Source organism: Electrophorus electricus, chromosome 9, assembly GCF_013358815.1.
Source record: "Electrophorus electricus isolate fEleEle1 chromosome 9, fEleEle1.pri, whole genome shotgun sequence".
Taxonomy (NCBI): Eukaryota; Metazoa; Chordata; class Actinopteri; order Gymnotiformes; family Gymnotidae; genus Electrophorus; species Electrophorus electricus.
The window spans coordinates 1223974-1251774 of record NC_049543.1 but is presented as its reverse complement, the minus strand read 5'-3'; the positions used below and the strand labels follow the sequence as shown (position 1 = coordinate 1251774).

The 27801-nt window shown below is 43.8% G+C and overlaps 3 protein-coding genes across 3 annotated transcripts in view; 2 read left to right on the top strand and 1 right to left on the bottom strand.

Moving 5' to 3' along the window:
- srrm4 (serine/arginine repetitive matrix 4) overlaps window positions 1-10524 on the top strand; it is a 54213-nt gene extending 43689 nt beyond the window's left edge. Inside the window, exons 7-13 of the mRNA XM_027029164.2 lie at window positions 179-265; window positions 4069-4201; window positions 7405-7733; window positions 8003-8176; window positions 8272-8376; window positions 8531-8674; window positions 9280-10524. Of these exons, the coding sequence (XP_026884965.2) occupies window positions 179-265; window positions 4069-4201; window positions 7405-7733; window positions 8003-8176; window positions 8272-8376; window positions 8531-8674; window positions 9280-9523 (1216 nt within the window). The 3' untranslated portion in view covers window positions 9524-10524. The remainder of the gene's footprint in view (window positions 1-178; window positions 266-4068; window positions 4202-7404; window positions 7734-8002; window positions 8177-8271; window positions 8377-8530; window positions 8675-9279) is intronic.
- Window positions 10525-12289: 1765 nt separating this feature from the next.
- Window positions 12290-21044, top strand: hspb8 (heat shock protein b8). The gene is made up of 3 exons (XM_027029165.2): window positions 12290-12951; window positions 15548-15611; window positions 18821-21044. The coding sequence occupies exons 1-3, from the start codon at window positions 12585-12587 to the stop codon at window positions 18987-18989; spliced, it is 600 nt and encodes a 199-aa protein (XP_026884966.1). The 5' UTR covers window positions 12290-12584; the 3' UTR covers window positions 18990-21044.
- Window positions 21045-23754: 2710 nt separating this feature from the next.
- Window positions 23755-25891, bottom strand: si:dkey-1k23.3 (heat shock protein 67B1). Its single transcript, XM_035529962.1, has 4 exons — window positions 25513-25891; window positions 25280-25343; window positions 25075-25195; window positions 23755-24495 (listed from the first exon to the last, which is right to left on the bottom strand). Exons 1-4 carry the CDS (start codon window positions 25889-25891, stop codon window positions 23755-23757), a joined length of 1305 nt encoding a protein of 434 aa, XP_035385855.1.
- Window positions 25892-27801: the final 1910 nt, after the last annotated feature.

Sequence of the window (27801 nt, the reverse complement as noted above, 5' to 3'; positions counted from 1 at the left end):
GTTTCATTTTTCCACTATTGTCTAAGTCTTTGCTCATGAACTTCTTTTACTTGGGCTGTGCATGTGTTTATAGTGCATCTTCTCTCTCGCTCTCTCTCTCTCTCTCTCTCTCTCTGTGAAGGCAGATATAGTAGCTGATAGAGTAACTGTGTCTGTATATATGTCTCCATCGCCGCAGGTCTTGGAGTGACTCCCACCACAGACACCGTTCACGGAGAGCAGACAACCGGAGCCCTCGCAGACGGTCTCTCAGCCCGCAGAACAGGTACAGAGACAGGGGAGTCACAGAGACAGGGGAGTCACAGAGGCAGAGGGAGTCACAGAGGCAGAGGGAGTCAAAGGCAGAGGGAGTCTCAGAGACAGAGGTGTCAGAGACAGGGAGTCATGGAGACAGAGGAGTCACAGAGGCAGGTGGAGGTGCATAGACACGGGGAGTCATAAAGGCAGGGCGAGTCACAGAGGCAGAATGAGTCACAGAGGCCAAATGAATGCTTAGATGGTAACATTTAAGGTTATATAAACTAATATTGTTTACATTTAAGGTTATATAAACTAATATTGTTTACAAAGAAAACCAGAACTTCATGATTTATAAACCATAGGCATTTATAAATTTATCACGTAATAATCCCTGTTTTGCTCATAGCTGGTTTACTGATATGCAGCACTGAAGACTAATTGACCTTGCTTGCATGACTTATTGTTAATTAATGCTAAATTAATGTTTGTTAAGGTTAACTATATCCATACGTAATGTTAAGAGAATCTTAATGAAGGGTTTTAACACTGAAACTGCTCCAAGTATACGTGGATAGCAGATTCCTTTGGGAAAGGAAGAATTCTCATTTAGAGGACACCAACATTCCTCAGATGGCTTCTAAAACCTAAACATCACCAATATCTAAACCTGTTGGTTGTTCCTGTGTGCATTCTTTGATAATAGATTATTTAGAATAATTAATAATTTCATTGCTGTTTTGTAAAATGTTTATGAAATCAGCTACAGTGTTTGGAATCCTGGGTGCCTGGAGGTCTTTTAAAGTGAAGTGCCATCTTCTTCCTCTCTGCTTCTGAGCCTGGCCAGTGCTGCTTGGCCAAATGTTTCACCTTATCTAGAGAGAGGGTGGGCGTCTCTGGGGCGATGACTGATACAGGCAGAGGTGACTCTGTGATCTGTGGGGCACAGGAAATGCCATTATCAGACACTAACAGCTGATGGCAAATGTGGGCTGCAGATCAATGAAGGATGTCAGGGAATGAAGTGATAGTAGGAAGACTGAGTTGGGAGGTTCTCTGAGAACTGCAGGAATGAAGTGAGCTGGATTTGTTGAGCCGAGTGTTATGAACCCTGATGGCTTAAAACATTCGAGTTTGACATGCTATCCTGATTTATGTTGGACTGCATTATGAACTGTGTAGATAAACAGTAAACCAATTCTGCTGTTTTATGACATCCTATTCCACGATGAGCGATAACTTTATGAGGTTTAGTAGGAGGTGTTCAGACCTGGAAACTGAGCAGGTTGGTCTCAGTCCACTTCCACAGGAACTCTGGTGTGGTTTGTTTGAAGTGTGAACACAGTACAAACCAAAGGCATGAACCAAACCGAACGGTGTGATATGAGGAGATGTGGGGGATCTCTGGTGCTGTTCTAACTCCGCTGTGCATTTCCAGGGTCTTTGTGAGGTTTCAGCGGGTAAAAATACCACCAGATCTGCACAAATCCCACAAGTTTTTTTAATCCCCAAAGAAAATCTTTGTTTTGAAAGCTTGTTTGGCATTTTCATAGTTATTAAAATATGTTCTATGTTAAAAAAATGTTATAAATGTCATCAGGATATAACCATATCCATGACTTGTCCTTTGGTTTGATGGAAAATATGCTAAGCATACCAGGACTAAAGTGTATCATTTTATAACAACATATAATAACAATGTATCATTAAAAAATATATATAATTTTATAACATACATATAATTTTATGTATCGTTTTATAACAACGTACCATTTTCTGCTTTGACCGAGGGAACCAAGCTACAAACAGAACCTCAGCGTTCCTCTATGGCTGTGTCTAGTACTCTTCAGTACATTCACAGTCAGCTGTAAGTTGTATTCTCCTGCTCTGCTGGCACGCTCTGCTCTTACGCTCTGCAGTAGCTGGTTGTGCGGGACTCCTGTACCCTGCTTACATTCTGGCAACTTTCATGTAAAAGTTTGTATAAAACACAGAAGGCTGCTGCTCATAAAGTCCTGGCACGCTGAACTGGTGTCGTGACCTGCTTTCCTGTAAGCCTCTGTCACCACATGCTACATGCATCCTAAGATCATTCACACAGCCATTATTCACTCCCTCATTTCAGAAACAGAAACAGAACAGAGCTCTGCTTTCAAACTGAAATGATCTTTGGGAGAAAACAATTGCTTATAAATGTCCCTTCTCAATCTGTCAATTATTTGGAATGTCTAAGGGATACTGAGAATATGGAAGGAGGATCCTGTGCTGAATATCCATGGATGATCTGCCATGAGGTGGAACTTTTTTCCAGATCCACACAGTCCTGTTTACACACACAGGAGTTTAAGGCAGATCAGCCTGCCGGAATGCTGTAATTCCACTTTCTTTGTGGAATGTCATTTCATAATGGTCTTCTGGTCTGGTGGGCTCCGATGAGCAGATGGCATATCAGCTCCATGGCAACTAGCCTGGCTAGAAATCGGAGTGGCAGTAAAAGTAAGCATAGTGAAAGAGTGAGAAAGAGTGAACATCCTAGTGTTGTTGCTTATAAAAGCTAAACGTGGGCACCCATCTCTAACTGGAACCAAAAGTTCCCCATGAAAAAACGAGGGAATGTTTTTGTTTTTGTGGTCCATTTTATGAACTCTGAGCTGCAGCCGGATAAATCCACGGTAGTCTGTCACGTCTGCCTGCCTAGTTGTAGTCTTCTCAGCTATAGCCTTGCTGTCTTTGGTCCGGGTGTCTTGGGAGTGCACAGACAGCAGCGTTTTTCATGAACACAGGCCTCACTGCCAGAGAGCCCAGCTTAATGCATTTGTGCAGCATGTGACTTTGGGAGCCAAGTTTTTACTTCAGGAAAAGAACAAAGTGAAGTCTCACCTCCACCCTCACCTACACCCACACACCTACACCCACACACCTTCCCCCCTTATCTCCACCCTCACCTACACCCACACATCTACACACCTACACCCACACACCTACACCCTCACCTACATCCACACACCTTCCTCCCCTTATCTCCACCCTCACCTACACCCACACATCTACACACCTACACCCACACACCTACACCCTCACCTACATCCACACACCTTCCTCCCCTTATCTCAACCCTCACCTACACCCACACATCTACACCCTCACCCACACACCTACACTACACCCTCATCTCCGCCCCACCCTTTTACCATCATCTACACCCTCATCTCCACCCCACACTTTCACCCTTATCTACACCCTCACCCTTTCATCCTCACCTACACCATCACCTACATTCACACACCTACACCCTTATCTCCACCCCACCCTTTCACCATCATCAACACCCTCATCTCCACCCACACTCCATCATCCCCATCTTCACCCTTATACTCATCTTCAGCCAACCACCAACCTCACCTCCACCACCAACCACATCACCACACCCCCACAACTGCCTACACCCATCCTGACCTTCATCTCCACCCCATCTCACCCCACCACTACCCCAATCCCACCCCACACCCACCCTCTCCAACCCACAAACACACTCTGATGCAGAGTTGCATAGTTGTGATGTAGCACAGTACCTGCTGTTTTATGAAGGAAGGAGTCACTCTGGAGGCAGGCATTGCTGAGTCATTCCAGATCACTCTTACACAGGTGATCCTCTCAGACTCAGTTAACACAAGTGTTTATGTTCCTAACCAGCAAGATTTTTGATAAAATCAAAACCCAACACAAGCTGAACCAGGTGGAAAAAAACAAGCCCGCCTCTCTGTGGACCTGAGAAGGTGAGCTCCACTGCTCCACTGCTCCATCGCAAACCTGTTTGTTTTGTCCCTGCAGGTCTGAAGATTATCACAAACCTGATCATTCCAGCAGCCCTTTGCGGGACCAGAGACGTTTTGACTGGGGGGCAGCAGTCAAGCTGACCAATAGCACACCCTCTAGGTGCCGCGCTTTGACATCTGAACGCTCAGTAAGTGAACACTCAGGGCTCTGACCGTTACCTGGCGCGCTCACAACTGCCACTCTGTTAACGGCTGCGTAAAAGCGTAGATTTCCTTTTTTCCCGGCCATTTAACGGGACGGGCTGATTCCATGTCACTGTGACGCTTAAGCACTTCAGTGGGAACTAGAGCACAGATCGGCGAGAGCATAGGTGCTGGGACCAGGCTGGGGTGACGCGACCTTTGGACAGTCTGGGTTTTAACCGGTGCAGATTTCCACTGTCAGGCCTGGTCAGGCCTTTGCGGTTGTGGGCCAACATCAGGGACAGCAAATAGCCTTTAAGTCCTTAAGTGAGGATAATTTAGCAGAGGGAAGAGACAAGAGCTACATCAGATTTGCATGTTGCACATATGCTTTGGCACATGGCTTAGATTTGCATTAATTAACTTTTAAATGAGATTGGTTTTCGAGTGCTTTCCTGCGTGAGTAATTATACGTATCCTCTCTCTTATCTACCCTTTCATTCATCTTAATGCTTACTCTCAGGGGAAAAAACAGGACGTTCATTTCAATTTATATAGTAATTTAACTTCTGCAAAAATAATTAGTTTGAAGAATATTAGGGAGGTGTTTAAAACAGTGATTTTAGAAGCTGGAAGTGGCGTAGTGGTGTTTGTGTATCCTGGCATTATTAGAGCAGGGGTCAGTGCGAGGAGGTTCTGTTCCCTAGAACACAGTGTACAAGATGTGCAGCACTTATGCGAATCTCCAAATAATTTTTTTTAGGTATGGCAGATGAGTAGAGGGTGAGGGGGCAAAATCTATATGCAATCCACTATTGGGTGTGTGTGTGCGTGCATGGGGGAGTGTGTGTGTGTGTGTGTGTGTGCGCGTGTGTGTGTGTGTATGTGTGTGTGTGTGTGTGTGCATACGCATGGGTAAGTGTGTGAATGAGTGAGTGTGTGTGTGTGTGCGTGTGTGTGTGTGTGTGTGTGTGTGTGTGTGTGTGTGTGTGTGTGTGTGTGCATACGCATGGGTAAGTGTGTGAGTGAGTGTGTGTGTGTGTGTTTGCGCACACATGGGGGATTGTGTGTGTGTGTGTGTGTGCATGCGCATGGGTAAGTGTGTAAGTATGTGTGTGTGTGTTTTTGCACATGCATGGGTGAGTGTGTGTGTGTGTGTGTGTGTGTTTGTGTGTATGTGCATGCGCACGGGTAAGTGAGTGAGTGTGTGTAGGTGTGTACATTCACATGGATAAGTGTGTAAATATGTGTGTGTGTGCGCATGCATGGGGGAGTGTGTGTGTGTGTTTGTGTGTGTGTGCATGCGCATGGGTAAGTATGAGTGAGTGTATGTGTGTGTGTGTGCATGCACATGGGGGAGTGTGTGTGTGTGTGTGTGCATGCGCATGGGGAAGTGTGTGAGTGAGTGTGTGTGTGCGTGTGTGTGGGCGTGTGTGTGTGTGTGTGTGTGTGTGTGTGTGTGTGTGAGTGTGTGGTTGGGAGGGGTATCTCAACAAAAAGAAATCCTTAACGAGCTTGGTAAAGATAATGATTGTAGGTGTGCTTGATGAATTACGAGATGATTACTAGATTTGAACGTTTGTCTAATGTGTTTGGCATTTCCATCTCTGGTTGTGAAAGGGTTGTTTACTGGAACACAAACAGCAGCCCTGACTAGAGAAGGTCTTGGGCTCAGACTTGAGGTTTAGCTTTCTGTTGTTGTTGTTGTTGTTGTTGCTGAAGATAAGGCCAGACTGAGAGGTGGGTACCCATTGTTCCCCTCATCATCCTGACAAAAGAATGCCACTCTGAATCTGAATTGTATGCAATAAAAACATGTTTTTCTGAGTTTGATATTTTAAGCAGGGATTATTACATCACATCAAAAGTTTACAGCCCCTCGCACTACTGAGACATGCGCGCACACTCCAATACCCTGAGTCCTGTAAATGGGACCACTGACCACACGCTGGTTAAGAAAAGACTTGTGCAATGCATGGACCATACAGGAGGTGCTACATTCACACAGGCTGATAAACTTCAGAGATCCCTTCACAGTAAGACATTCGTGCAGATGCATCTGCTGTAAACAGACAGAACAGATGCATTAAAGGCACTTAAAACGACTAGCATGCCACGCTCTGAGCACTTCGTGTGACTTTCTGTATTTTAAAAAAATCTACAACAATAATCATTTACATTTTTATTGAGGTTTCGCTTGGGAAAACTGTTATAGAACCAGTATCATTATCAGCCAAAGCACAAAGGAAGTGTTTGAAAAGAGAGAGAGGGAGAGAGGGAGAGAGAGAGAGAGAGAGAGAGAGAGAGAGGTAGAGAGGCATGGCGGCAGAGACTATGGAACAAATGGCTTTGGGTTGGAAGGAGAGAGGGATGTTGTCTTTTTCTTGCATTTTTCCACTCTAATGACTCACTTACGTTACCCGCTCTCCCTTTTTCCTTACACCTTTCCTACTAAAGGAGGAATTCTTGATTGGTAAGTCGATGCCATCCGCAGACGCAGGGGCTTCATGTAGCTCACTCGAGGATTTTACCGCTCTCCTGACAGGGGACCTAAGCATAAAAGATCTGTCCATTTTCCTCCTGAAGCCTTTTTACTTAGTTAGAGTGATGGAAATATCTATTTACCCTCAATTCTTGTTTTGTTTCTATCTATCTATATCTATATCTATATCCATATATACATGCCCATTCTGTGATGTTTATATAGTTGCCTTTAGTACAGTACTTTTAAACTGGGCTTTTTTAAAACTTTATTTTTTCTGTCTTAGTTTTTTTTTTTCTTTTCATGCAATTTAAAGTAGTTCATTTTTTTGTTAGAATTTTCCTTTTTTAAAATGTTTCTTTCATATCCTCCTGAGACCCAGGGCACAGTGGTGCCAAAAGCCACCGCAGTGTCTTATGAGGTTATGTTTGATCTACCAAGAAGTTCCTTCCCAATACTCCTTTTTTAGTGTATTTCACTAGTTTCCCTTTATTTTGCATTCTCCTTTTTTTTTCTTTAGAAATTATTCGCATGTGAGAGATTTGCATGTCATTTTTAATCTTTTACAGTTATCTGTCCTGAAAACCTGTTAATTTCCTCTCTGTGTTTTGTAGGGAAATGTGTCTTTTTAAGACTATTGTCATTGCCTCCATGAAACTAGAAGATTAGAAATGCTGTGCTTTTGCTTGTTAAGAAAAACAACTGCATTTATTTTTCTGTTCGCAGGTCAAACGCTTGCATCCTGGGCTTGAAGCGTTAAACAGAACGGCAATCGTCCAACATTCGCTGTCCAATCAGGGCAAAGGACATGCAGATTATGATTCAGGAAATGACACGTCCTCCCCGCCGTCTACTAAAACTGGCATCACGAGGGCAAAGGTCGTGGGAGGCAGGAATGTCTCGTGTCAGGAGCTAGGGTCTCCGGAGAAGCTCAGGTTTACCAGCAGGGACAACGTGTCCGATTCAGGAAACTCTCTGACCAGCTATGACTCAGCGTGTGAGGTTGTCCAGGCTGAGAGGAACCTTCCCAGAACCAATCTCTGGAGCGTCAAAAGGTGGGAAAGGCGTTTGGGAATTAGGATGCACATTACAATGCATGTAAGATTGGTTGACTCGTGTTGGCAGTTTAATTTAGTTTATGCAGGAAGCTGAAGCATTTATAGTGCGCTTAGTTTAAAAATGCATCATTTTGACGAATTCCACCAATTCACCAGAATGATGCGTTTCCAAACTAAACACACATGAAAACATGCCAGTTATGTGGACAAGCCCTTGATCTCAGCATGAAAGGGAGGTCTCAGTGTCCTGCGTCCTGTCCCTGCAGAGAGGAGTCCCGCAGCTATGCGGCTTTCAGGACACTACAGCTGGACGTGGCCAGTAGAGCTGCTAGGAGCCTGACTCAATCGGAAAGCAGGTCCCGCAGCAGGACCAGGTCGTCCCGAAGCTCCCGGTATCGGGACAGCGACAGCGGAAGCAGGTCTCTGTCCTCCAGCCACAGGTGCGTAGCTGATAACCTGCTGTAGCCGCTGTAGCTGCTCAGGTGCTGTAGCCGTGGAACGTGTCTGGGAGTAACATCTGTGTGCTTGTTTGAAGGTCATATTGCCGTTCGTCCAGTTACTCGCGGGACTCGAGAAGCGGGAGCGTGTGTAGTGTAAACCGTGGCCGGAGCGACAGGCGTTCGAGATACGAGGCAGTCAGGTACACAGCAAGGCGGAAGCACTCAGAGACCCAGCCTGTGCCTTGTGTTAGGACACACGTGCAGTCCCTGACCTTCTAACAGATAGCGAACCCGACCTGAGGTGAAGCCGAACACCGTCTTATGATCTGCATGTAACCCATGTCTCACTGAAAGGAGCGGCGGGAGGAGACCAGGCTCAAGTTCCTGCAGGAAGCAGTCAAAGCGGGACAGGAAGTGGAGCCGGAGAAGATTCAGCTCTCCGATGAGGAAGAGGAGGAGAGGTTCACCAAGCCATTTAGAGGCTAGGAGGATTACAAGGTCTTTCTACAGTCACCTATTAGCATTTCCTCCTCTCTCCCTGTCAATCAGAGTTATTCTAGCCAATCACAGGCATCTGTGAGATCACATGACTCATGTAGTTATCCATAGTACCCACAGCATCGTGTATATTTGAAAATGGCATTTTTGGCTTTGTCTGTTAAACAGGAAGATGGTATTTGACTTCACATGCCTAGGTTGGTTTGTCACAAAAATAAACAACATAATTACAGAAAGAAAATAAAAATAATGAAAGCATGATTAATCAATTAAATCAGATTCATTAATTATTTGTGGTTTTTTTTGTTTATTTGATTTGGGTTTTTTTGGGGGGTGGTGTCACAATTTGCAGTGACAACATTGTGACATTCATCCTTTGTAGGTGCTTTGTGGGGTCAGTGAGGAGTATCTATGTGCAGTGCATTTGTTACCTGACCCTGGGTCAGTCATGGTTACCATCTAACCAACTAAATTAGCTATACTTATATCCTTTTGTACCAGAACGTACCCGGCTTTTAAAGACTTTCACGTTCCTAGATACTTACTTGGCTATTAAACTAACCCAACGATTCTGATTTCTCTCCCTGGGTTCTCCATACCCGCAGTGCGAGGAAGAGGCCGATTCCTTACTACAGACCGAGTCCTTCCTCGTCCTCTTCGAGTCGCTGTAGCAGCCTGTCATCCTGGAGTCTGTTCTCGCTCAACCACAGCAGGAGTCCCAGGCGCACGCGATCCTCCTACCGGAGTTACAGCCACGCCTCCTCCTGGAACTCCGCCTACAGCAGCCGGAGCCGGAGCCGGAGCCGGAGCTACGACTCGCTGGCGATCTACAGACGAACTCGTCATTAACTTAGACACCGACCCTCTGGAGGAAGCTAAGAGAACGGTTTCACGGACGAATACTCGGAAACGAAACATGAGGGCGCACAGGCAGGACGTGATGGCTGGGGTGATCGGATTTATATCGGTTGCGTTCCATGTTCATCCATCTCGTTCTAGGCAAAAAGGACGTGCTGACGTCAGAGGTAACAGGAAGACAGCTTTGACGCCACTGGGTGGACGACACGGCCAGCACACGACTTTTGTCCTCATGTTTGTGACAAAACATCACTTTGGAGGTTGAAGCGGTTTCGCCTTCGTCTCAGCACGGCAGCTGCCACTTCAACTTTAGTTCAGTTTCACGCGCGGTGTAGGCATTCACTTCACCTGAGCGCGAACCTTTCTCCGCTCCTTCTCTTTGTTTCAATTACACAGTTAAACAGATGACCGATGACCTCTATTACAGGTTGTGCTGGGCACAAGCTTCTTTGGCGCCTTTTAAGAATACGCTCGTCCAGCCCCCCACCCCCACCGACACGCCCCGTCAGTCCAAATGCCACCAGTACTTATCTACCAGCGAAGGGAAAAGCAATTCAAGGGTCAGTAGCTGTTATGATGACGGTTATGATGGATGGTCAGATTGTGGCGTGTTGTTTGGTCCATTTATAGCCCACACGTCCAGGCAAGATTACAAGTTTTATTTTAAGAAATACTTATTTGAAATGCATTTACTCATAGAGGGAGCACTTTGAGACCTCTTGATAATGAATATGGTAATTGGATGAACAAGATAATTGATCACGAGATTGATTATCTGATCGATCGATCTGAATGCACTGCCTTATTCTGTGGGGATCTGTTTGCTTTCGTTCTTTCTTTTTATTCGTGATCCAATATATTTGTCTCAGATACACTTCTGGTGGTCAGAACCATACAATTTCACATTCCATAATCAATCTAACATTGTATTTATTGATTTTTTTAACTTACTGTGTTAGTTATTTAATTCAGGGCTGTTTTTATGTTTTTTAAATTTATAAATAAAAACACCTAATGTAAGGAGAATACAAATGTTTTTAAGCATAATTTAAAACATGTTGATATTTATTTTTTAAACTTATGACAGATGCATGTGGCTTGCTGGTTTGGCAAATGAAATTGTGCATTAGTTCATTTATTATGCTAATATATATTATCTGTTGTTTATGTTTTTATTATTTATTTAAATTAAGATGATGTAGTATATTTGTAATCCAGATAATTACAAATTATCACTTACACAGAGGGGGAAAAAAATGTTCTTTAGGATGATCAAAGACCCCCTCTGTGACATCTTAATGGCGTCATTATTATAATGTTTCCTTCCTCTGTGGTAATATTGTTTTCATCCTAAGAACCATTTTAAAGGAATGGTTTGGTCAATGCTAATAGTGAGTGAATGCTTGCTTCCATTCACTGTTAGCCACTTTAGCATGTTTTAGTCAGACTGCACCTTTAATTCTGTGCATTGTCAATTGTAAAGCATCAATATGTTACGTTCTGTCGCCTCTAAAGAGAATTATTGGAAATGTAGTCAACCTAAGTGACCGTTACTCAAATATCATCTCAAACGGTTTCTTTCCTGCTGTATGTTTATCCAATGAATATGTAAATCTGTTCTGTAAATATGCAGATGTATAATGCGACTAACATAGGCATGCATGTAATTTATTGAAATTAAGTGGTGGTATAGAATATACTGACAGCCAGCTGTCTGTTGTACATAGATATGTTACAGCGGTAGGCTATATTTGTTGTTTGTCCAGTGTCCACATAAAATAATACTAAACAAACCCCTACATTCACACCATGAATTTCAGAAGTAGATAATATTAATTCCTTAAACGAACTGCACCAGCGTGGTCAGTAGAACTAGGAAGTGATTTTTGTAATGTTTGTCATTGTTGGAAGAGGTTGTCATTGTTGGAGGGAGCAGTAAGGATATTCTGTCATATTCCAGCAGACCTTTCCGGTTATACAGTCTCAGTATTCTGCACTGCAGAGTGTATAAACTAACTCTCAGACCGATCAGCGAAGCAACCCTGTGAGATTAGGAGCTCCATCTTTGAGATAAGCAGAAGTTGGGAAGTGGCGACTAAGTTTAACCCTTCAGTAGAACACCACAAAGAAGCAATATAAAGCGGGTCAGAAGGTGTGTTCATTTCTGGTGTGAAAGTACTCAAACTTGCTCTCCAAAACTACCAAATTACAGCTTATGCTGCGAAGGATGTTTCACAATAGTCCGTCTTTTCAAGGAACCCAGAGAACACATGACATCAGGCCGGATCTTCTGTACTTTTTCCTGTAGTGTACGCAAAGTACTTGTGTCTGCTAGAACATCGACGTTTCATTGCTCCACAAATGAGTAGTTTTCCTTTGTTGTCTTTGTCTGTAATTAATAAGATAGTAATAAATAACGATAACATAACCTTTCATATGTTTGATGTCATTAAATTGGTATTTAGTGTTCTCATGTTCTATTTTCTTAAGGACCAGCTAACGGGTGGTTGAAGAGTGTGGAGGATCATGAGATCATGTCATGTGTATGCGTATTGAAGGCTATACGTGCTCGTTTGTGTGCGTGATGACATCACCTTTCTTGCAGATAGCCGCACCGGCCTTTCACGGGTGCGTTATGTTCTATTAAAAAGTAAATCAGTCATTGGTGGAGGGAAAGACGGAAGTCATGTTTGCCCGGAGGAGCCCGTTACGGCCCAGGGCTAAACTTGGATCGGGGAGGGTCTACACGCAGCTGTCGCGACGCGTACTTTCTGGACGGTGCAAGGCTGTGGCGGTAGGTGGCGAACGGACAGACGTATAAAACGGTACAGGTCGCCTCTAACGCAGTGAACTTTGAGAACACAGCAGTACATGTGCCGTGACCTATGAAAGAGCAGCTGATGCAAACTCGGAAATCAAAACACGTTTTATAGACGTTATCTTGTAGATCTTTCCTTTTTTAATTACCATTCGTGCGACTTTTGAATCTGGTCGTTATTTGGAAGTTTTTGCTGTTATTCATCAGTTTTTAAAACTTTCGTAGATTTTCATCATGGCAGAAAGTGATTTTTATACGATGGGGAGCCGTCAGCGGGTCCCGAGAGATCCGTTCAGGGAGCGTTTTATGGACGATGACTTTGGAATAGCGGCTTTCCCTGATGAGCTCTCTATGGACTGGCCCGGGTGGGCACGACCTCGACTAAGCACGAGACTGAGCACGCCGTGGACGGGCAGTTTGCGGTCTGGTTTTCCTCGGACGTCCATGGGCGCGTCGCAGGGGTACAGCCCGAGACACGGCGAGTCCTCACGCAGCGCGCCCCCGAGCAGTCCCGAGCCTTGGAAAGTTTGCGTGAATGTGCACAGCTACAAACCCGAGGAGCTTAATGTCAAAACTAAAGACGGTTTTGTAGAGGTTTCAGGTAAGAACACACACAGAACATTAAAAAATAAATAGTGCTACTCATAAGTTTTATCACTAATCAACAAAAGCTTCTTTATATATTCAAATATTATTGTAGACTAACAGTGCAGGCAAACACCTTTATCAGGCGACCAACTGTTAAGTAATTTAACCTTACACCTTACTACTGATTCTAGTGTGGTTTAAAAAGAGCATTGATAACACTGAACAACACAACACCTGTTTATTTTATCCAGGTTTAGACTTATGTAGACTTATAAGGGGCTCTACGGGCACACACATCCATAGCATTGTGTGTGTGGGGGGCCTCTGCCATGACACGCACATAACGACTGCACTCACACTCAAAACACCTGCTGAGATCATGCAAGAACCTCCGTACTGAGAGCGTTGCGACAGAATTAGAGCAGTGGAACCTGAACGTCTTTCATTTATATAGTGTCAACACACACAGCATGTCCGGCTATTTAGCGGAGGAAGCGTCCAGTCAAATGGGCATGAAGTGGGTGATCCCCCTCCTTCCTGAAGGTCTTCCCTTGCACAAGTGTCACCTCTAACCCTTGTCCTTGGTTGCATATTTCCCTCCTCTGGCCTGTACTGGTGAGTCCCAGAGGCAAGACGCGTATATGGAGAGAGGCCCATCAACAGACACCAGGAACGCCCACAGCTCTGGGCTTTTTATAAGCACGCTGTTGGTATGTCAGTTAGGTAGCTCACTGGGATCTGCTGCTGGGGAAGGCTGAGGGTCAGGGACCTGACGTCGCATGGCCTGCTTCTAAATATGATCTGGATAATGGTCGTGTGGACAAGGCAAAGTGACTCCCAGGGAGAGAGAAAAGGGAATGAGGCACAAAGACAGAGAATGAGAGAGTGAATAAAAAGAGAACAAAATAAAGAGAATTAGACAGGGAAAGAGAATAAAACATAGAATAAGACAGAGGGAGGGAGGGATGCATAGACAGATACGGATGATAAACAGTCATTCACTTTAGCTACAGACTTTCTTATGGCATTCGATGAAAAATCTACAAATTTACAGGGGTTGAGGAATCACTGGAAAAAGCAGGAGCAAGCCACGTAAAAAAAAAAAAAAGAAAGAAAATCCCAGCAGGCAGAAACAAGCAAAATCCCATCATGCACAGCTTGGAACAGCTGCTTCCCTTTGATGTGGCTGGCGGAGTCGTCCAGGCTGGGTCTCTAGGCAGGGCGGCAGATCCGGTGCACAGCCCTGCACAGAGGAGGGAGTCACCACCCTCCCACAGGCTGTGTGCTGACTGTGAGTCAGTGTGCAGGTGTCGGTTCATACTAAAGTGAAGTTTACAACCTAAATATTACTAATATGCTACATATTGTAGCGTTAATAGAAAAATTATTCATGTACATATAAATAGGATTTATATTTGTAGCCTGTGTCATTGCTATGAGTGACTGTCACATGGCTCAGTTAGAGAGGTGCAGTTTGTACCGAAGATGCATGTTTGGGATGGTTGGTGTGTGTGTGTGTATCCATGCCTGGCTGAGATTGGAGTGGCCCAAATGCGATTTAGTCTAACAGCTGCTGCGGTGGAGGGAGGGGGGGGGGATTGGGGGGAGAAACAGCCCAGTGTTCAGCCACTATTAGAGGTACAGCCACGGACAATTCAAACATGTATTATATACAGCAGTGTACACACACATACTGGTGATTTTCTAGTAGTGGCTGTTTGTCTTTGTCTGTTAGTGAGAACTGCAGCCTCTTCGCTAGACCCTTTGCTTGACCGTAACGGTACCATTTCTCACAAGAATCCTCTTTATAGAGTTGCACTGCTAAAATTCATGATCTTCAGAACCTTCAGTGCCTTGGAAAAAAGGCCTATTTCATTCTCTTGAGACTACATAAATATCTTTCCTTGTGTAAAACGACAAATCATATCAGACGGTTTAAGGGTGTGTTTAGACTTGGTAGCTCTGGTTCGATTAAAATGAACTCGGTCTCGGACTGAGACCGGCTGAGCATGTGGGTCTCGGTCCGTTTCTAAAAGAATTCTGGTGCGACTCGTTTGAAGTATGAACACAATACGGATCAGAGGCATGTACCGGATTATTATTATGGTATTATGTATCGGATTATTATGATTATGATCTCACAAGATGCGGCGTTCAACTCACGCGAGAGAACGGAGAGCATCGTAAAAATGATCAAGATACCGTAACGAAGAAGTAAAAGCCTCCCGGTAACATACCCCGTTTCTGCTGCTGTTTTCACCCTGCGTTCATTTACCATCTCTTGCTGTTGGTAAAATGTCTACCGGATATGAACAATCCCGTTAATTGCATTAAGGCCAGCTCTGCCGACTGGCTTGCAAAGTATACGTCATATGTATTTTTTCCTTATTTTGAATGGATACACATTTGTAAGTGAACGGGTAGCAAACCAGGACTAAAATGTAACAATGTATTGTTTTCATGTTCGATCCGGACGAAGGGGAACCGAATTACAAGTATAAACACACCCAGCAGCCTTCACACCCAGCTGAACGTCATGTGTCCGCGCGATTGCGTAACATCTCGCCCTGATCTTTGCGTTAATTACTGCCGTGTCGTTGTGTTTCCAGGGAAACATGAAGAAAAGCAGGATGAGGGGGGAATCGTGACTAAAAACTTCACAAAGAAGATTCAGTAAGTGTCTTCAACAACTAGACGTTTATACAACAGTCAGAATGTTTTAAAATCTCGTTTCTCTGTTTTGTATTTTTCTGCCTCTGATAAAGCTGATTTCATTCATCACTTAGCTACTGTGCGCCTCTCCCAGATATTAAGACTAATCTGGGACTACATTCCAGAGTCTATGGTTGGTGCATCTAGTACACCAAGGTCATGGGTTCAATTCCCTGTAAACCCGCACACGCACTGATAAATATATATGTCACTATGGATATTTCCCTCCACCTAGGAGTTCTTTATCATATTTACCAAATTTAAAAAATGAAAAACATCGGTTCTATCTGAGATCAGAGTGAGTGTGGTCATAATAGGATCAGCCTGCTTGATTGACAGCTTGCTGTCAGAGGCTCATAGCTGAATATATAGGTGTAAGATGGGCCAATCACACACACCGATGGTAAGAGTTCTGAATGCCTGGCCCCAGATCAGCCGTGTTCATAGGTGTGGACAGAATGGAGGGTTTTTGTTTTCTCTCAGGATGAAAAGGAAACCATAGACTTGGATACAAATGACTGTGGAGCCTGCAAAACTGCGAAGCCACTTAGCATAGCGTGTCAGTGTAGCCTACATCGGATAAAACTTACATAAGCTTTAATCAGCATTTAGGACCACCCATTATACACCAGAAGGCAAGAATGTCTGGTGAAATTAATGAATCATTTAAGGCACTTTGGAGCAGAGTTCATTTTATATATGTACATTGTGTGCCCAGAAAAGTGAGTTTAACCTGACAAGAGAGAAAAAGGCAGATTCAACTTCCCTTGGTCACTAAGTCCCACAGGGACTGAGTCAGGTGTGGTGGAAGCACGGAAACTAAAGCTGTGCAGTGTGGGGGAGCTCCAAGGCCATGCTCGCGAAGTCAAATCCAGAGTGTTTATAGCTCCATTATGAGGCTGTCGTGGCTGCTGTCAGCCTGGGCTGTTTCTGCTGAGATGTTTTCTGCCATGCTTTATGACACCGTGTGTTACGGTTATGGCTCAGGTTTTAGTTCTACACACACAGACAACCCATTACATTTTCACTCTTCACGTCTGTACCGACACTCCCTTCGCATTACTGTCAGTGTTGTTACTCAGTAACTCACAGTAGTTACTGGAAAACATAAATTAAGATTTTAGATGCAATGAAGCACCTGGACATGAGGTGGCTATCCAGGCCAGTTGTGATGACTAGTTGGAGTTATGTAGTTGTGTCCCGATTAGCAGTTTCTCTCTTCGGAGGTGTCTCTGTGTGTCTGGACCTGACGTTAGCGTTGTCGGCCCCTGGGGCTCTGGGTCAGCAGTGTTTGTGCAGATGAAGGACTGAGTCCCTCTGTCCCTGATGTGCTGTAAGATGTGATTATTAGTTAATCTCCTCTGTCTATCTATCTATCTATCTATCTATCTATCTATCTATCTATCTATCTATCTATCTATCTATCTATCTATCTATCTATCTATCTATCTATCTATCTATCTATCTGTCTATTTCTACTTTTCTTTGTCTTTGTCTCTCTTCTCTTTTTGTGTCTATCATTCCTGGCCATTCTCTCTCTCTCTCTCTCTCCCTCTCCCTCTCCGTCTCTCTCTCTTCCTCTCCCTCTCTCTCTCTCTCTCTCTCTCCCTCTCCCTCTCCATCTCTCTCTCTTCCTCCCTCTCTCTCTCTCTCTCTCTCTCTCTCTAAGAGAATCGATTTGGGAGATAGGATAATAAGAAGCCCTCGTTGTCCGAGGTAAACAGAGCAGCACGGGATTCTGGGGCAGTGGTTACAGCCACAAGCTGTCTGACGTTGCCGTGCTGTTCCAAGCTGGAGGAGACCGAGAGGGACAGACAGTCTCACACGCACACGCACCTCTGATTATTATGCATGGGCGTAATGTAGGTGACAAATATCTGTTCTATTTATTATAAGTATAAAAAATTTCACCTGCTCACAAATCATACATGATCCAATGTCATGCATGATTCAGAATCACACATGATTCAGAATCCACACATAATTCAGAATTACACATGATCCAGAGTCACACCTAAACCAAAGTCAGTGGTTTGCCACGTGCAGTTCAGGTCCCGGGGAGTCCTGGGCTGGGCTTGTAACCGCAGCCTGGAAGACACATGGATTGTAGCAGTGTGACGTTAATTGAATGATGGGAGGTGCTTCTGAGCTAACACAAGGACTTATATTAGAGTCTGGACACTTGGCAACTCCGGCAGAATCTCTGCTGATACCTTATTTGGTCATTGTGCTCGATGACGCTCAGTCTCTCTCCCCGTCTCTGACCGTGACTGTCTCTCTCTCTCTCTCCCATGCAAGGCAGAGGTTCTGAATTATGGTGATTTGCAGTGTAGCTTTGCATTAGGAAGGGCATGTGGACAATCAACAGATCTGGGATCTGTATAAATCTATGAATGTGTGGTAATGATGTAAGCACAGAGACCAAACCCTGTGTCCACCTAGTTCATATTTTGCCTGAACATATTTTGCATTGTATCTATGGTTTTGGGCCAGGGGTGTCTAAACAATATTGCCTTCCCGTAATGTCTCTGGTGCTTCTAGAATGTTCTCCACCTCTCATATTCCCATGTTGCAGTGTTGCAATAGGAGACCAGCTGCTATCACCATTCTGATGTTCCACCCTTTTTCTGCAGAAAGGTTATGGTAGTTCATATGTGCCACTCTCGTTTTCAGTCATTTTGATAACGCAACACGGCACTCATTTTCAGTTATTCTCATAATCGTCTGACATGACATGAAACCCTCAGGGGGCATTAAGAAAGTGCTCGTGATCTAGTCTAGTGTTGGTCATAATAGAATTAGCCTGTGGAGGTTACGGAGTTTATTAGCTTATGTAGTTTGTCCCAACCAGGAAAGGGTTTTGAGCTAAGGTGAGCACCAATACCGTGGATTTTGCAGTACAGTGTACAAAAAAATTATTTGTTGTTTTAATTTTTTAAAAAGTGTCTGGGCCATCTTAAAATTTAGTTAATTAATAAAACATTAAAATTATTAAAATATTACAAAGTATAATATGAATTATTGTTTACTTAATTTACTACTTGATGTTCAATTAACAGAAACTTTTAAGGCTGCCTGGAGAATGACCTTTTAAATTATAAAGTACATAATTTTTAACAGAGCGATGCTAAAACGTCCCGAGTTATGGTATTTGCGCTTCTGTCCTGCAGGATCCCATCGGATGTGGATCCTCTTTCTGTGTTTGCCTCTCTGTCTCCGGAGGGAGTGCTGATCATAGAGTCTCGCCAGACACCTCCGTACTACCTGTACAGCAACGAGTCTCCGGCCGACCTCGGAGAAGAGATGCCAGGCAAGCCGCAGGAGCTCAGCATGGCCTAGTCTACGGCACGCCGAGCCTGGATAGCACCGGCTACCTCGGAATGACGCGTGCTCCGAGCAAATTCCTGCTGCAACTCCGAACGTGAAATATTTTGCTGTTTAAGTGTTATGGTCACATCGGTCTTCCACTGTTCACTTGGAAATCTTCCCGCCGAGTTTGGCTTCTGGCAAATGCCCATCGGTTAATCAAGGTCTTATGAAAACAGGGATTAGATGAATGAGGTGTAGCATGTTTGAGTTAGAACTAAAGCTCTGAAGGAAGATTAATCCACAGGGGTTGAGTTATGAGTTAGGTGATTAGTAGTTGTCATATTAGACAGTATTGTAGCGAGTGGTCGCGTATACATACAAGTCTTCCTCAAAGACAGTGCTGATTAGAACTGTATTACAGATCTACTGTTTGTTCGGCACTGTGCAGATCTGCACAACTTCAAATTAATTTTCACAGTGGCTGTTTTTATTTGTGGATGAACACCGGGTTTCAGGTTTCCCAACATGTTGTAGCGTTCACATCATCTTAAATCCAAGAGAGTGTTCAGTGTGCTACTCATTCTAACACCCAGCCCAAGTTGTTTAGTAACCCATAACTGGCTGCCATAAGGCAGATCATATGTATGAATACAAGCATATGGGAAGGTGAAAGTTGAGAGGTTAAAGGTGAAAATGGTAGGGAAGTGGTGCGGATTGGCTCTGTGGTTTGGAGTGTGTTTATGGATTTGTAGGATTACAGCGCTTGTGTCTGGACACAGATTAAGATAAACCACATCTAAGTGCGAGTATGTATTGCAGGATCACCATTACTAATGTAATTCCAAGACATGGTGTATTCACCACTGAGGAAAACTTTGGACAAAGATGAGATGTGCAGACGTTTTGGCTATCTTTAGCTTTCCAGGTACATCAGACGCGGTTGTCTGTGGTATAAAGGCTGGTGTCTGCACGCGGCTCTAAGTGTTAGGGTTCTTTGTTTAAAGATTACACTAGTTTGTTTCTTTTTTAAAAGTTTTTTTTCTTGTAGAGATGCAGTGTAACTAAATGTATTTACTGTTTTTAGCATTTCTTTATCTGCGCGGACTTGTGCAGGACAATCTTCCAGTGGAATCAGTATACTTTACCATTTTATTTCATGCTTTTATTCCTGTCATGCTTCAAATCACTGTAAATATACAAACTGTAATACATACTAAAATTATACAAAATAAAAGTCTTACTAAAATTGTTTCCTTTGTCTTTTTTTTTTGTTTGTTTTTTTGTATTTACATATTTAAATTCATTAATTTTTTTTAGTTCTGGAGTGACTTTTTATTACAGTATTATTCTATTACTCATGGATATATTACCTTTTATGCAGTCAGAATTAGTAACTTCTGTAGGTTATAGAGGGCCTGCAGGTAGACTCGGTCCCAAAAGATCCAAAGAGCTTTACTTCTTTCTTTTTTTTTTACATGTTTGAGAAATGGCACTGGTTCCACTCCTCCCCTCTTGATTGGCTCACACCAGCCCTGGCTCCGCCCTGGTACTGCCTACTCACCTGTTCCCTTTATTGCTGGCTTCCCTGTGTTGTCCATGCTGCTACATCGACATGGAGCTTGAGGTACAAAAACAGCGATCAGAAATGATTCTCCAATCACTTCAATACACAAGCCCTATAAGGACCCTCTGTGACGCCCTCGAGTGGTTTTCGGCGTTCTTCCTTACCCGTGTACGCGCCACTCCTCTTACACCTGGAGGAAAGTTCCTGAACCCTTCATGAAGCTCTCTTGCCTTTGGCCTCGTTACATCTGCTGTGCCCTAACAGAGTTTCTGAGCCATTCTTTTTGAGTGTTTTTGTTTTTCACCTTTTGTCGTTAATCTTTTTCTGGACTGTTTTATGACTTTTCCTTTTGCCTGCTTCTGATATATCTGTGTGCCCCTAATCGACCTTGTTTTCTGTAATAAAACTATTCCATCATCACTCACACTTACTTCCTGTTATCAGCAGGCTCGTTACAAGAACATTGCTGTAACCTCTTGTGATCTGCAAAAGAAACTCCAATAAAGAACCCATTTGTTTAAGTTATTGGGTTTTTTTTTTTAATTTGTTTGCAATTAAAACGACATGTTCAAAGATGTTAGAGTGCCGAACAGAGCTCGTGAAACAGCCTGTTTTATCGTGACAAGCGCATGCTTTTGCGTGTTTCGGCGCACACGCGCTTGTGACACAGTTCGTCTCTGTTGTGAGTGAAAGTGGCTTGCAGATGCAATGCTAAAGAAACTGAGGTGACATTTCAAACAAAACCACAGCGATGTAGATGATTACCAGGCGGTGGGTCTGCTATCACTGAACTTTTTATTCATACAGAATTGAAAGGGTTTTTCATTTGCGTTTTTCACATTTTACCACAAGTTCTGTGTCTTAGAGTGAGCGGGTCCAACGGCGCCATCTCCGCACAGCGGCAGTAATTGGGTGGCGGATTAGCGCGGAGATTATTCATAGCGCATTGGCTTGTGTACAATCCTCTCGACACGATGATGGTGGGAAAATACCAGAGAAAGGTCTTCTTTCTCGGTTTAGCTGACCGACTCTCCTCGCGAGTGCTCCCATGCCGGCTTAATCAAAGTGCCTTGCAGGCAAATCTGTTGTTATGGGACTGAGACTATCAGCCTATCAGGCAAGAGGGCTCTTCACTGCCTGCTGTGTAAAGTTGACCTATAGGGTCTTACCACTCATTTGGAGATGGTGGGTATAGTCAGATAAACCTGATTATGAAATATCATTGGAATTTCGAGGGGTAAATTTGAGTGTAAATTGTAGTGATGTATAATGAAACCATTTTCCTGTCTACACCTACTATTATTCAGTGGAAGTGTAATGCACCAGTTTCTATCTATCTGTTCTACTTCCTGAAGGGCTTGGTGATTTAATTCAGGTCTCTTAAAGCTGGCAGAACACTAAGCCCTGCAGCACAACACTGTAGCTGTCTCACTCAGTCTGACTCTTTATAGGTGAAATTAGTTTTACTCTCAACGCCTAAAATTAGTCTGACTCTCAACACCTGAAATTAGTCTTACTCTCAACACCTGAAATTAGTCTGACTCTCAACACCTGAAATTAGTCTTACTCTCAACACCTGAAATTAGTCTGACTCTCAACACCTGAAATTAGTCTTACTCTCTACAGCTGAAATTAGTCTTACTCTCAACACCTGAGATTAGTCTTACTCTCTACAGCTGAATTCAGTCTAACCCTCTATAGCTCAATTAAATCTAACCCAGTACTTCCGAGCCTGTTCCTGGTGTTCTTCATGTTAAGTTTCATTATTATTTATTTTGTCATGTTTGGCCACCATTGTAGCATCCCTGTCTCCATGGTTACCCTGTCCTTTGTTTAGCTTTAATTACTTGTTGTGGTTCCGTTCATTAGTTTTGAGGAGGTTTGAGTTAGAACTAAAGCTCTGAAGGAAGATTAATCCACAGGGGTTGAGTTATGAGTTAGGTGATTAGTAGTTGTCATATTAGACAGTACTGTAGTGAGTGGTCGCGTATACATACAAGTCTTCCTCAAAGACAGTGCTGATTAGAACTGTATTACAGATCTTCTGTTTGTTCAGCACTGTGCAGATCTGCGCAACTTCAAATTAATTTTCACAATGGCTGTTTTTATTTGTGGATGATCACCGGGTTTCAGGTTTCCCAACACATCGTAGCGTTCACATTAACTTAAATCCAAGAGAATGTTCAGTGTGCTACTCATTCTAACGTTGAACAATAACCTTTGTGTTACGACGTTTGGGAAACCCGGCCCAGGTTGTTTAGTAACCTGTAACTGGCTACCATAAGGCAGATCATATGTATGAATACAAGCATATGGGAAGGTGAAAGTTGAGAGGTTAAAGGTGAAAATAGTGTAGTGATGTATAATGAAATTACCCCTGTCTCCATGGTTACCCTGTCTCATGCCTTTGTTTTGCTTTAATTCCTTATTGTGGTTCCGTTCATTAGTTTTGCCCCCTGCCATTTGCCCCTCCCACCCCACCCCCCATGAGTTGTACCTGTGTCTTGTGTAGTGTTGATTAGCCCATGTATTTAATCCCAGTGTTAGTTATGTTTTATGGCTTATTAGTTAGTCTTATGGCTGGTTATTGTTAATCCAGGCCTCCGTGTGTGAATATTAACCCTTGTGTGTAAATCCTAGTTGTCTGGGTGTCCTAGTCTTGTGTTTATTCTAGTCTTTGTTTATTCTAGTCTTTGTTTATTCTAGTCTTGTGTTTATTCTAGTCTTGTGTTTATTCTAGTCTTTGTTTATTCTAGTCTTGTGTTTTTTCTAGTCTTGTGTTTATTCTAGTCTTTGTTTATTGTAGTCTAGTCTATTCTAGCCTCTTTCTTTTAGCCAGCTTCCTTTCTGTCATGGTGTTTTGTTTTGATAATCATGAATTCCTGGACTCTACATGTTGGATAATTGACCCTGGACTGTTCTAACAATTACGACTCTGGATTTGCTCATAATAAATCTCGCTCTCCTCAGCGTACACGTCCACCTCCTAACCGCTCAAGGTTATACATTTATAGCTAAATACCATCGATTTGCTGTGTTTAGAGGAATAAAGACACGTCACAGACTCTGCTTGTGTTCACATACTGCTGCTTTATTAATGCGACAAAACTGCATGTTACAGCAAACTGTCTTGGACAACACTCATGGTCAACACACTGGTGAAAGGATTGCTTGAGTCAAGGATCAGCAGAAATTCTCTCTCTCTCTCTCTCTCTCTGGAAAGATCTTCATCTATTTGGTTGTCTCCAGTTTCTTTGCCAGCAGCTCCTCCTGGACATCCACTAGTGGAGGAACCTCTTCCATGACCTCCTGAGTGGTGAGGTGCTCGTGCTCTTCCTCGACATGCTGCATTTCTCTTTCCTCTGCAGGTTCCTGGAGCTCTCTAACCTGCTCCAACTCGGCATGCTCCTCCTGATCAAATGTTATGGTGTCTGGAGTGGAAGGACCCTCAGTTTGCTCTGGAGTTTGAGGAACTCCAGTTTCTTCTGGAATAGGAGAAGCCTCAGGTTGCTCTGGAGTTTGAAGAGCTTCACTCTGTTCTGAAGTGAGAGGAGTTCCAGTTTTCTCCAGAGTAGGAGGAGCATCAGGTTCCTTTAGACCCTCCACGGCACCCATGTCAGCTGCCTCTGCGTTCTCAAGTCCTTCTTCTGCACCTTCTTGCTTTCCCTCCACCCCTGCCTCCACCTGCTTCGCCCCTCTCTGCTCCCCATCGCCTTCCTGTGGGCCCTCAGCAAGGCCCAGGGCAGGCGCCTCTCCTGCCTCTGTGCTGCTTTGATCCGGGGCAACAGCAGGCAGGTCAACTGCACGATGAACCTCATCGTCGGCTTCGCTCTGCCCGGACGCAGACTCGCCCCCGGGCTTCTCTCGGGCTGCCTCTTTCCCTCCTGCTGGGAGCCCTTGCCCCAGGGCACACCCTTCTCCTGCAAGGTCATCTTGTGGTTCGCCCTGGGGGACCGGTGCCTCTGTCTTCACCTATGGCAAAAAATGGGGAAAGTTGTTGTTGATGGTGGGTTGTTTTTTTTGTTTTTGTTTTTTCTGACAGGGACAGGAGATGGAAATGTCATGTTGAGACCCAATAAATGCCACAGGTGCTACACACAAAAATGATTAATTTTTGAGAGCTGTGAGAAAAGGCCACTAAGCCCTCCAAGGGTGAAACAGTTCTGTTTAATCACTTTCTTGGGTATTGGAACAATTATGAGACTGGTAATTGGAAAAAGAAAGCCATTAATTTATAAACTGCTATGCAAATTTAGACATCTGACTTTTACCATGGACTGTAGAATTGTACATCTCTAATTATTTCTGAAATCTTTGACTGTTAAAGAATATCATATTTTCAGCCTTTGTAGTCAGTTAACTGGCGTGTTTAAATTGTGAACAAACTATTCAGTGCAAAACTGCAACATTTGATTTTTCAGAGCACAGCAAACAGCTCCACTCTTTATGTGCTTTGTCTGGATGTTCTCTTGTTATAAAACCACATAAGTGGTGCAAACAACTGTTAACTCCTCACGAAACATCAAAATGAAACTTGTTAAAATAATGGACCTGGACTGGAATTACGACATCAGCGGGCTTCGGAATGTCAGGGAATGAGGCTTCCACACTGAGAATTCCATCTCCAGACAGGAAGGACTGTATAGTTTCTGCATCCACTCCAACAGGAAGCCTGGTGTAAACGTCAAATTAACATGGCATTCTGTATTCACAGTTATAAGGAGTTCATGGGTACTGAATCACATTTATAACTCACTTGTATTTCCTTATGAAACATCTAGAAATGTAGCCATGTGCATCTTGTCTTTCATCATGTTTTCCTATAAGACAAATACAGTCACATTGGATTTATTGAAATAAAGGACAAAGTATCTATAAATATAGACATCAATATATCTACTCTGATATTTCAGAACCACTTTGTAAACACACAGCCACACAGCAGTTCTGCATACAGTGTGAAAACAGGAAGCCCACTCTCATACTCACCTGTGATTTCCAGGAAACCACCCTCCATCTTCACTGCAATTTCCGAGGGTGCAAAATGATTCACGTCCAGGCTGACTTTCCACTTGCCGTGTTGGTCATACACCTCCGACAGGCCTCCGCCCATCTCCCTGTGAACCTTTGAGCCTGGCTGGTCGGCGGGGGGTGCCAGCGCGGAGGCCCTGGCATAGCCGGGCCAGGAGGAGTCCCCCAGCTTCCTGACCACGCTCTCCAGCCACAGCAGGTCCCTGGAGTCCAGGACGGGAGGGAGACCGAAGTGCTGACTGTAGAGTAGACTGGGCCGCCAGCCGTATCCGGGGCGCTGCTGCACGGCTCCGTGGCAGGATTCAGGCCCACTCGGGGGCTCACTGTCATCCGCCATGGCTCAGGGAAAACCGGAAGAGAACGTCCGGGGAGAAGTGAAGTGTTCAGGAGGAAAGGGCCGCTTCTCAAAGGCCTGCAGTGTGGTGAGGAGGGCGGAATTCCGACGGAAGACATCCGTATGCCCCCCTTTATATAGTCGAGTCTCCTAGCACTTCTACTCCTGAAAGACTGATGCCATGGAATGAGAATGTAAGCGGGAGGTGACAGAGAAGAGCAGAGGGAAGCAGCACCATGCTGCTGATCCGGACGCTCCAGGCTAGATGCTAATTACAGATATTTATAGACCTGAAGGGAAAATGGCAAATAGCTGGTGGATGAGGCATGACATCGTGTGCGAGCTCTGCTTAAGGGTCCGACGGCCAAGGCTGACCTTTGTCACGTACGGGTGACCATTAGCGTGCTGCCGAGAGAACACCGGGTAATAACTCTGAGATTGTGTTTGTCTCAGACACAGACATTAATATAACTATGACTAAGCAGTTGTTTCTTTACTTTGAGGGATTTTTTTTTAAATAGTGAATGTTCTGATTGGCTGATAGTGACAGGTATAGTTGCTGGGTGGTGTCTAGATAGGACTGCCATAGATTGCTGTTGCATATTTTTAGTCTATAGCTCAGGACTGCAGCGCTGGAACTGATACAGGATGTCTGCCCATACATGGCCTTGTTTTCACCTGTACACTCAATAGAGATGCACAATTAATTGCTTAGTGGTCCCAGATATAAATATAAAAGGGGCACGTTAGCGGATTTAAGATGACCTGTGCTGCTTCGCATTTTAGCTAAAAATGGCCCATGTAACAATGCCAGATCAGTCAAAGCCAAGTGAATATTAAAATAAATGACAGTTGCATGAGGATCTGAGGCACTGCAGAGCTAAACACCACCGACACAAAGATACTGTACACATGCCTGCAACATACACCAATGCTACTAAACAAACAAACAAACAATTAAACAAACACATTAAATAGTTTAGCCTGAGAACAGCTCCTTCAGGACTTTCATTCTGTTTTAGAGAATTAGAGACACAATGAGAGTAAATGGTTATCAAGATGTCGGTCCTTTAGTAGTACTAAGATATGTTAATGTAGTAAAATTGTTCTGTAAACAATCTTCTTAATAAATATATTTATTTATAAATCGTTTGGAATAATAGTTGAAAGATTCTTGCAGTTCCAATATTCTCATAGATAGTTTAATAGTATTTTAAAAACAATGAAGTGTTTTAATATATTCCTAACCCTACGTCGACAAATTTATACATTGTTGTACCTAAACAATTACACATGCTCATATAAACACACATCTCACATGCTTAACACATGCTCATATTACACACATCTGTGCTGCAGGTGAGTTATAGGACACCAAGGCCTTTGACCTTTGACTTCTGGACAGGTCAAATAGTTATTTCTCATCTAGTTGGTTTACTAAAGTTTGGTTACTATTGAAACCGTCTCAGTGTAGTAGTAAAGGTTGCAGCTTAGTTAGTTAGTTTGTTTTTTAACTGAGCACTCAGTGTTTCCCACGTATACATAGAATTAAGATTTCCTCAGTAAGAGCAGGAAATGCTCTTTCATTTAAGAAACCAGTTTATCTTAGAAACCGTGTGTGCTACCCAGGCAACAGCAGTGCCTTCACGTCGAGACATTTTACATCCCAGATGCCTCGTGACCATTCTGGTTATCGCGAGTGCGGAGCAGCCCCGCGCGCAGCGCGTGTAACCCAACTCGAAGACGGAAGCAGCTCGGCTGCCATGTGTAGCCATGTGAAGGGTCTCCAGGACAGGTAGAGGGTTCCTCACACGTCCATTAAACAGCGTCAGGACGAGCAGTGGTATCTCTGTGGTTACAGCGCAGTGGTGTCTCTGTGGTTACAGCACAGTGGTGTCTCTTTGGTTACAGTA

Coding starts and splice junctions, on each gene's coding strand:
- hspb8 (XM_027029165.2), top strand. CDS start 12,585: ATGGCAGAAAGTGATTTTTATACGATGGGGAGCCGTCAGCGGGTCCCG. Junction 12,952..15,547: donor CGGTTTTGTAGAGGTTTCAG/GTAAGAACACAC, acceptor TTGTGTTTCCAG/GGAAACATGAAGAAAAGCAG. Junction 15,612..18,820: donor AACTTCACAAAGAAGATTCA/GTAAGTGTCTTC, acceptor TCTGTCCTGCAG/GATCCCATCGGATGTGGATC.
- si:dkey-1k23.3 (XM_035529962.1), bottom strand. CDS start 25,891: ATGGCGGATGACAGTGAGCCCCCGAGTGGGCCTGAATCCTGCCACGGA. Junction 25,344..25,512: donor TGGTTTCCTGGAAATCACAG/GTGAGTATGAGA, acceptor TTTGTCTTATAG/GAAAACATGATGAAAGACAA. Junction 24,496..25,074: donor ATGTCGTAATTCCAGTCCAG/GTCCATTATTTT, acceptor TTTTTGCCATAG/GTGAAGACAGAGGCACCGGT.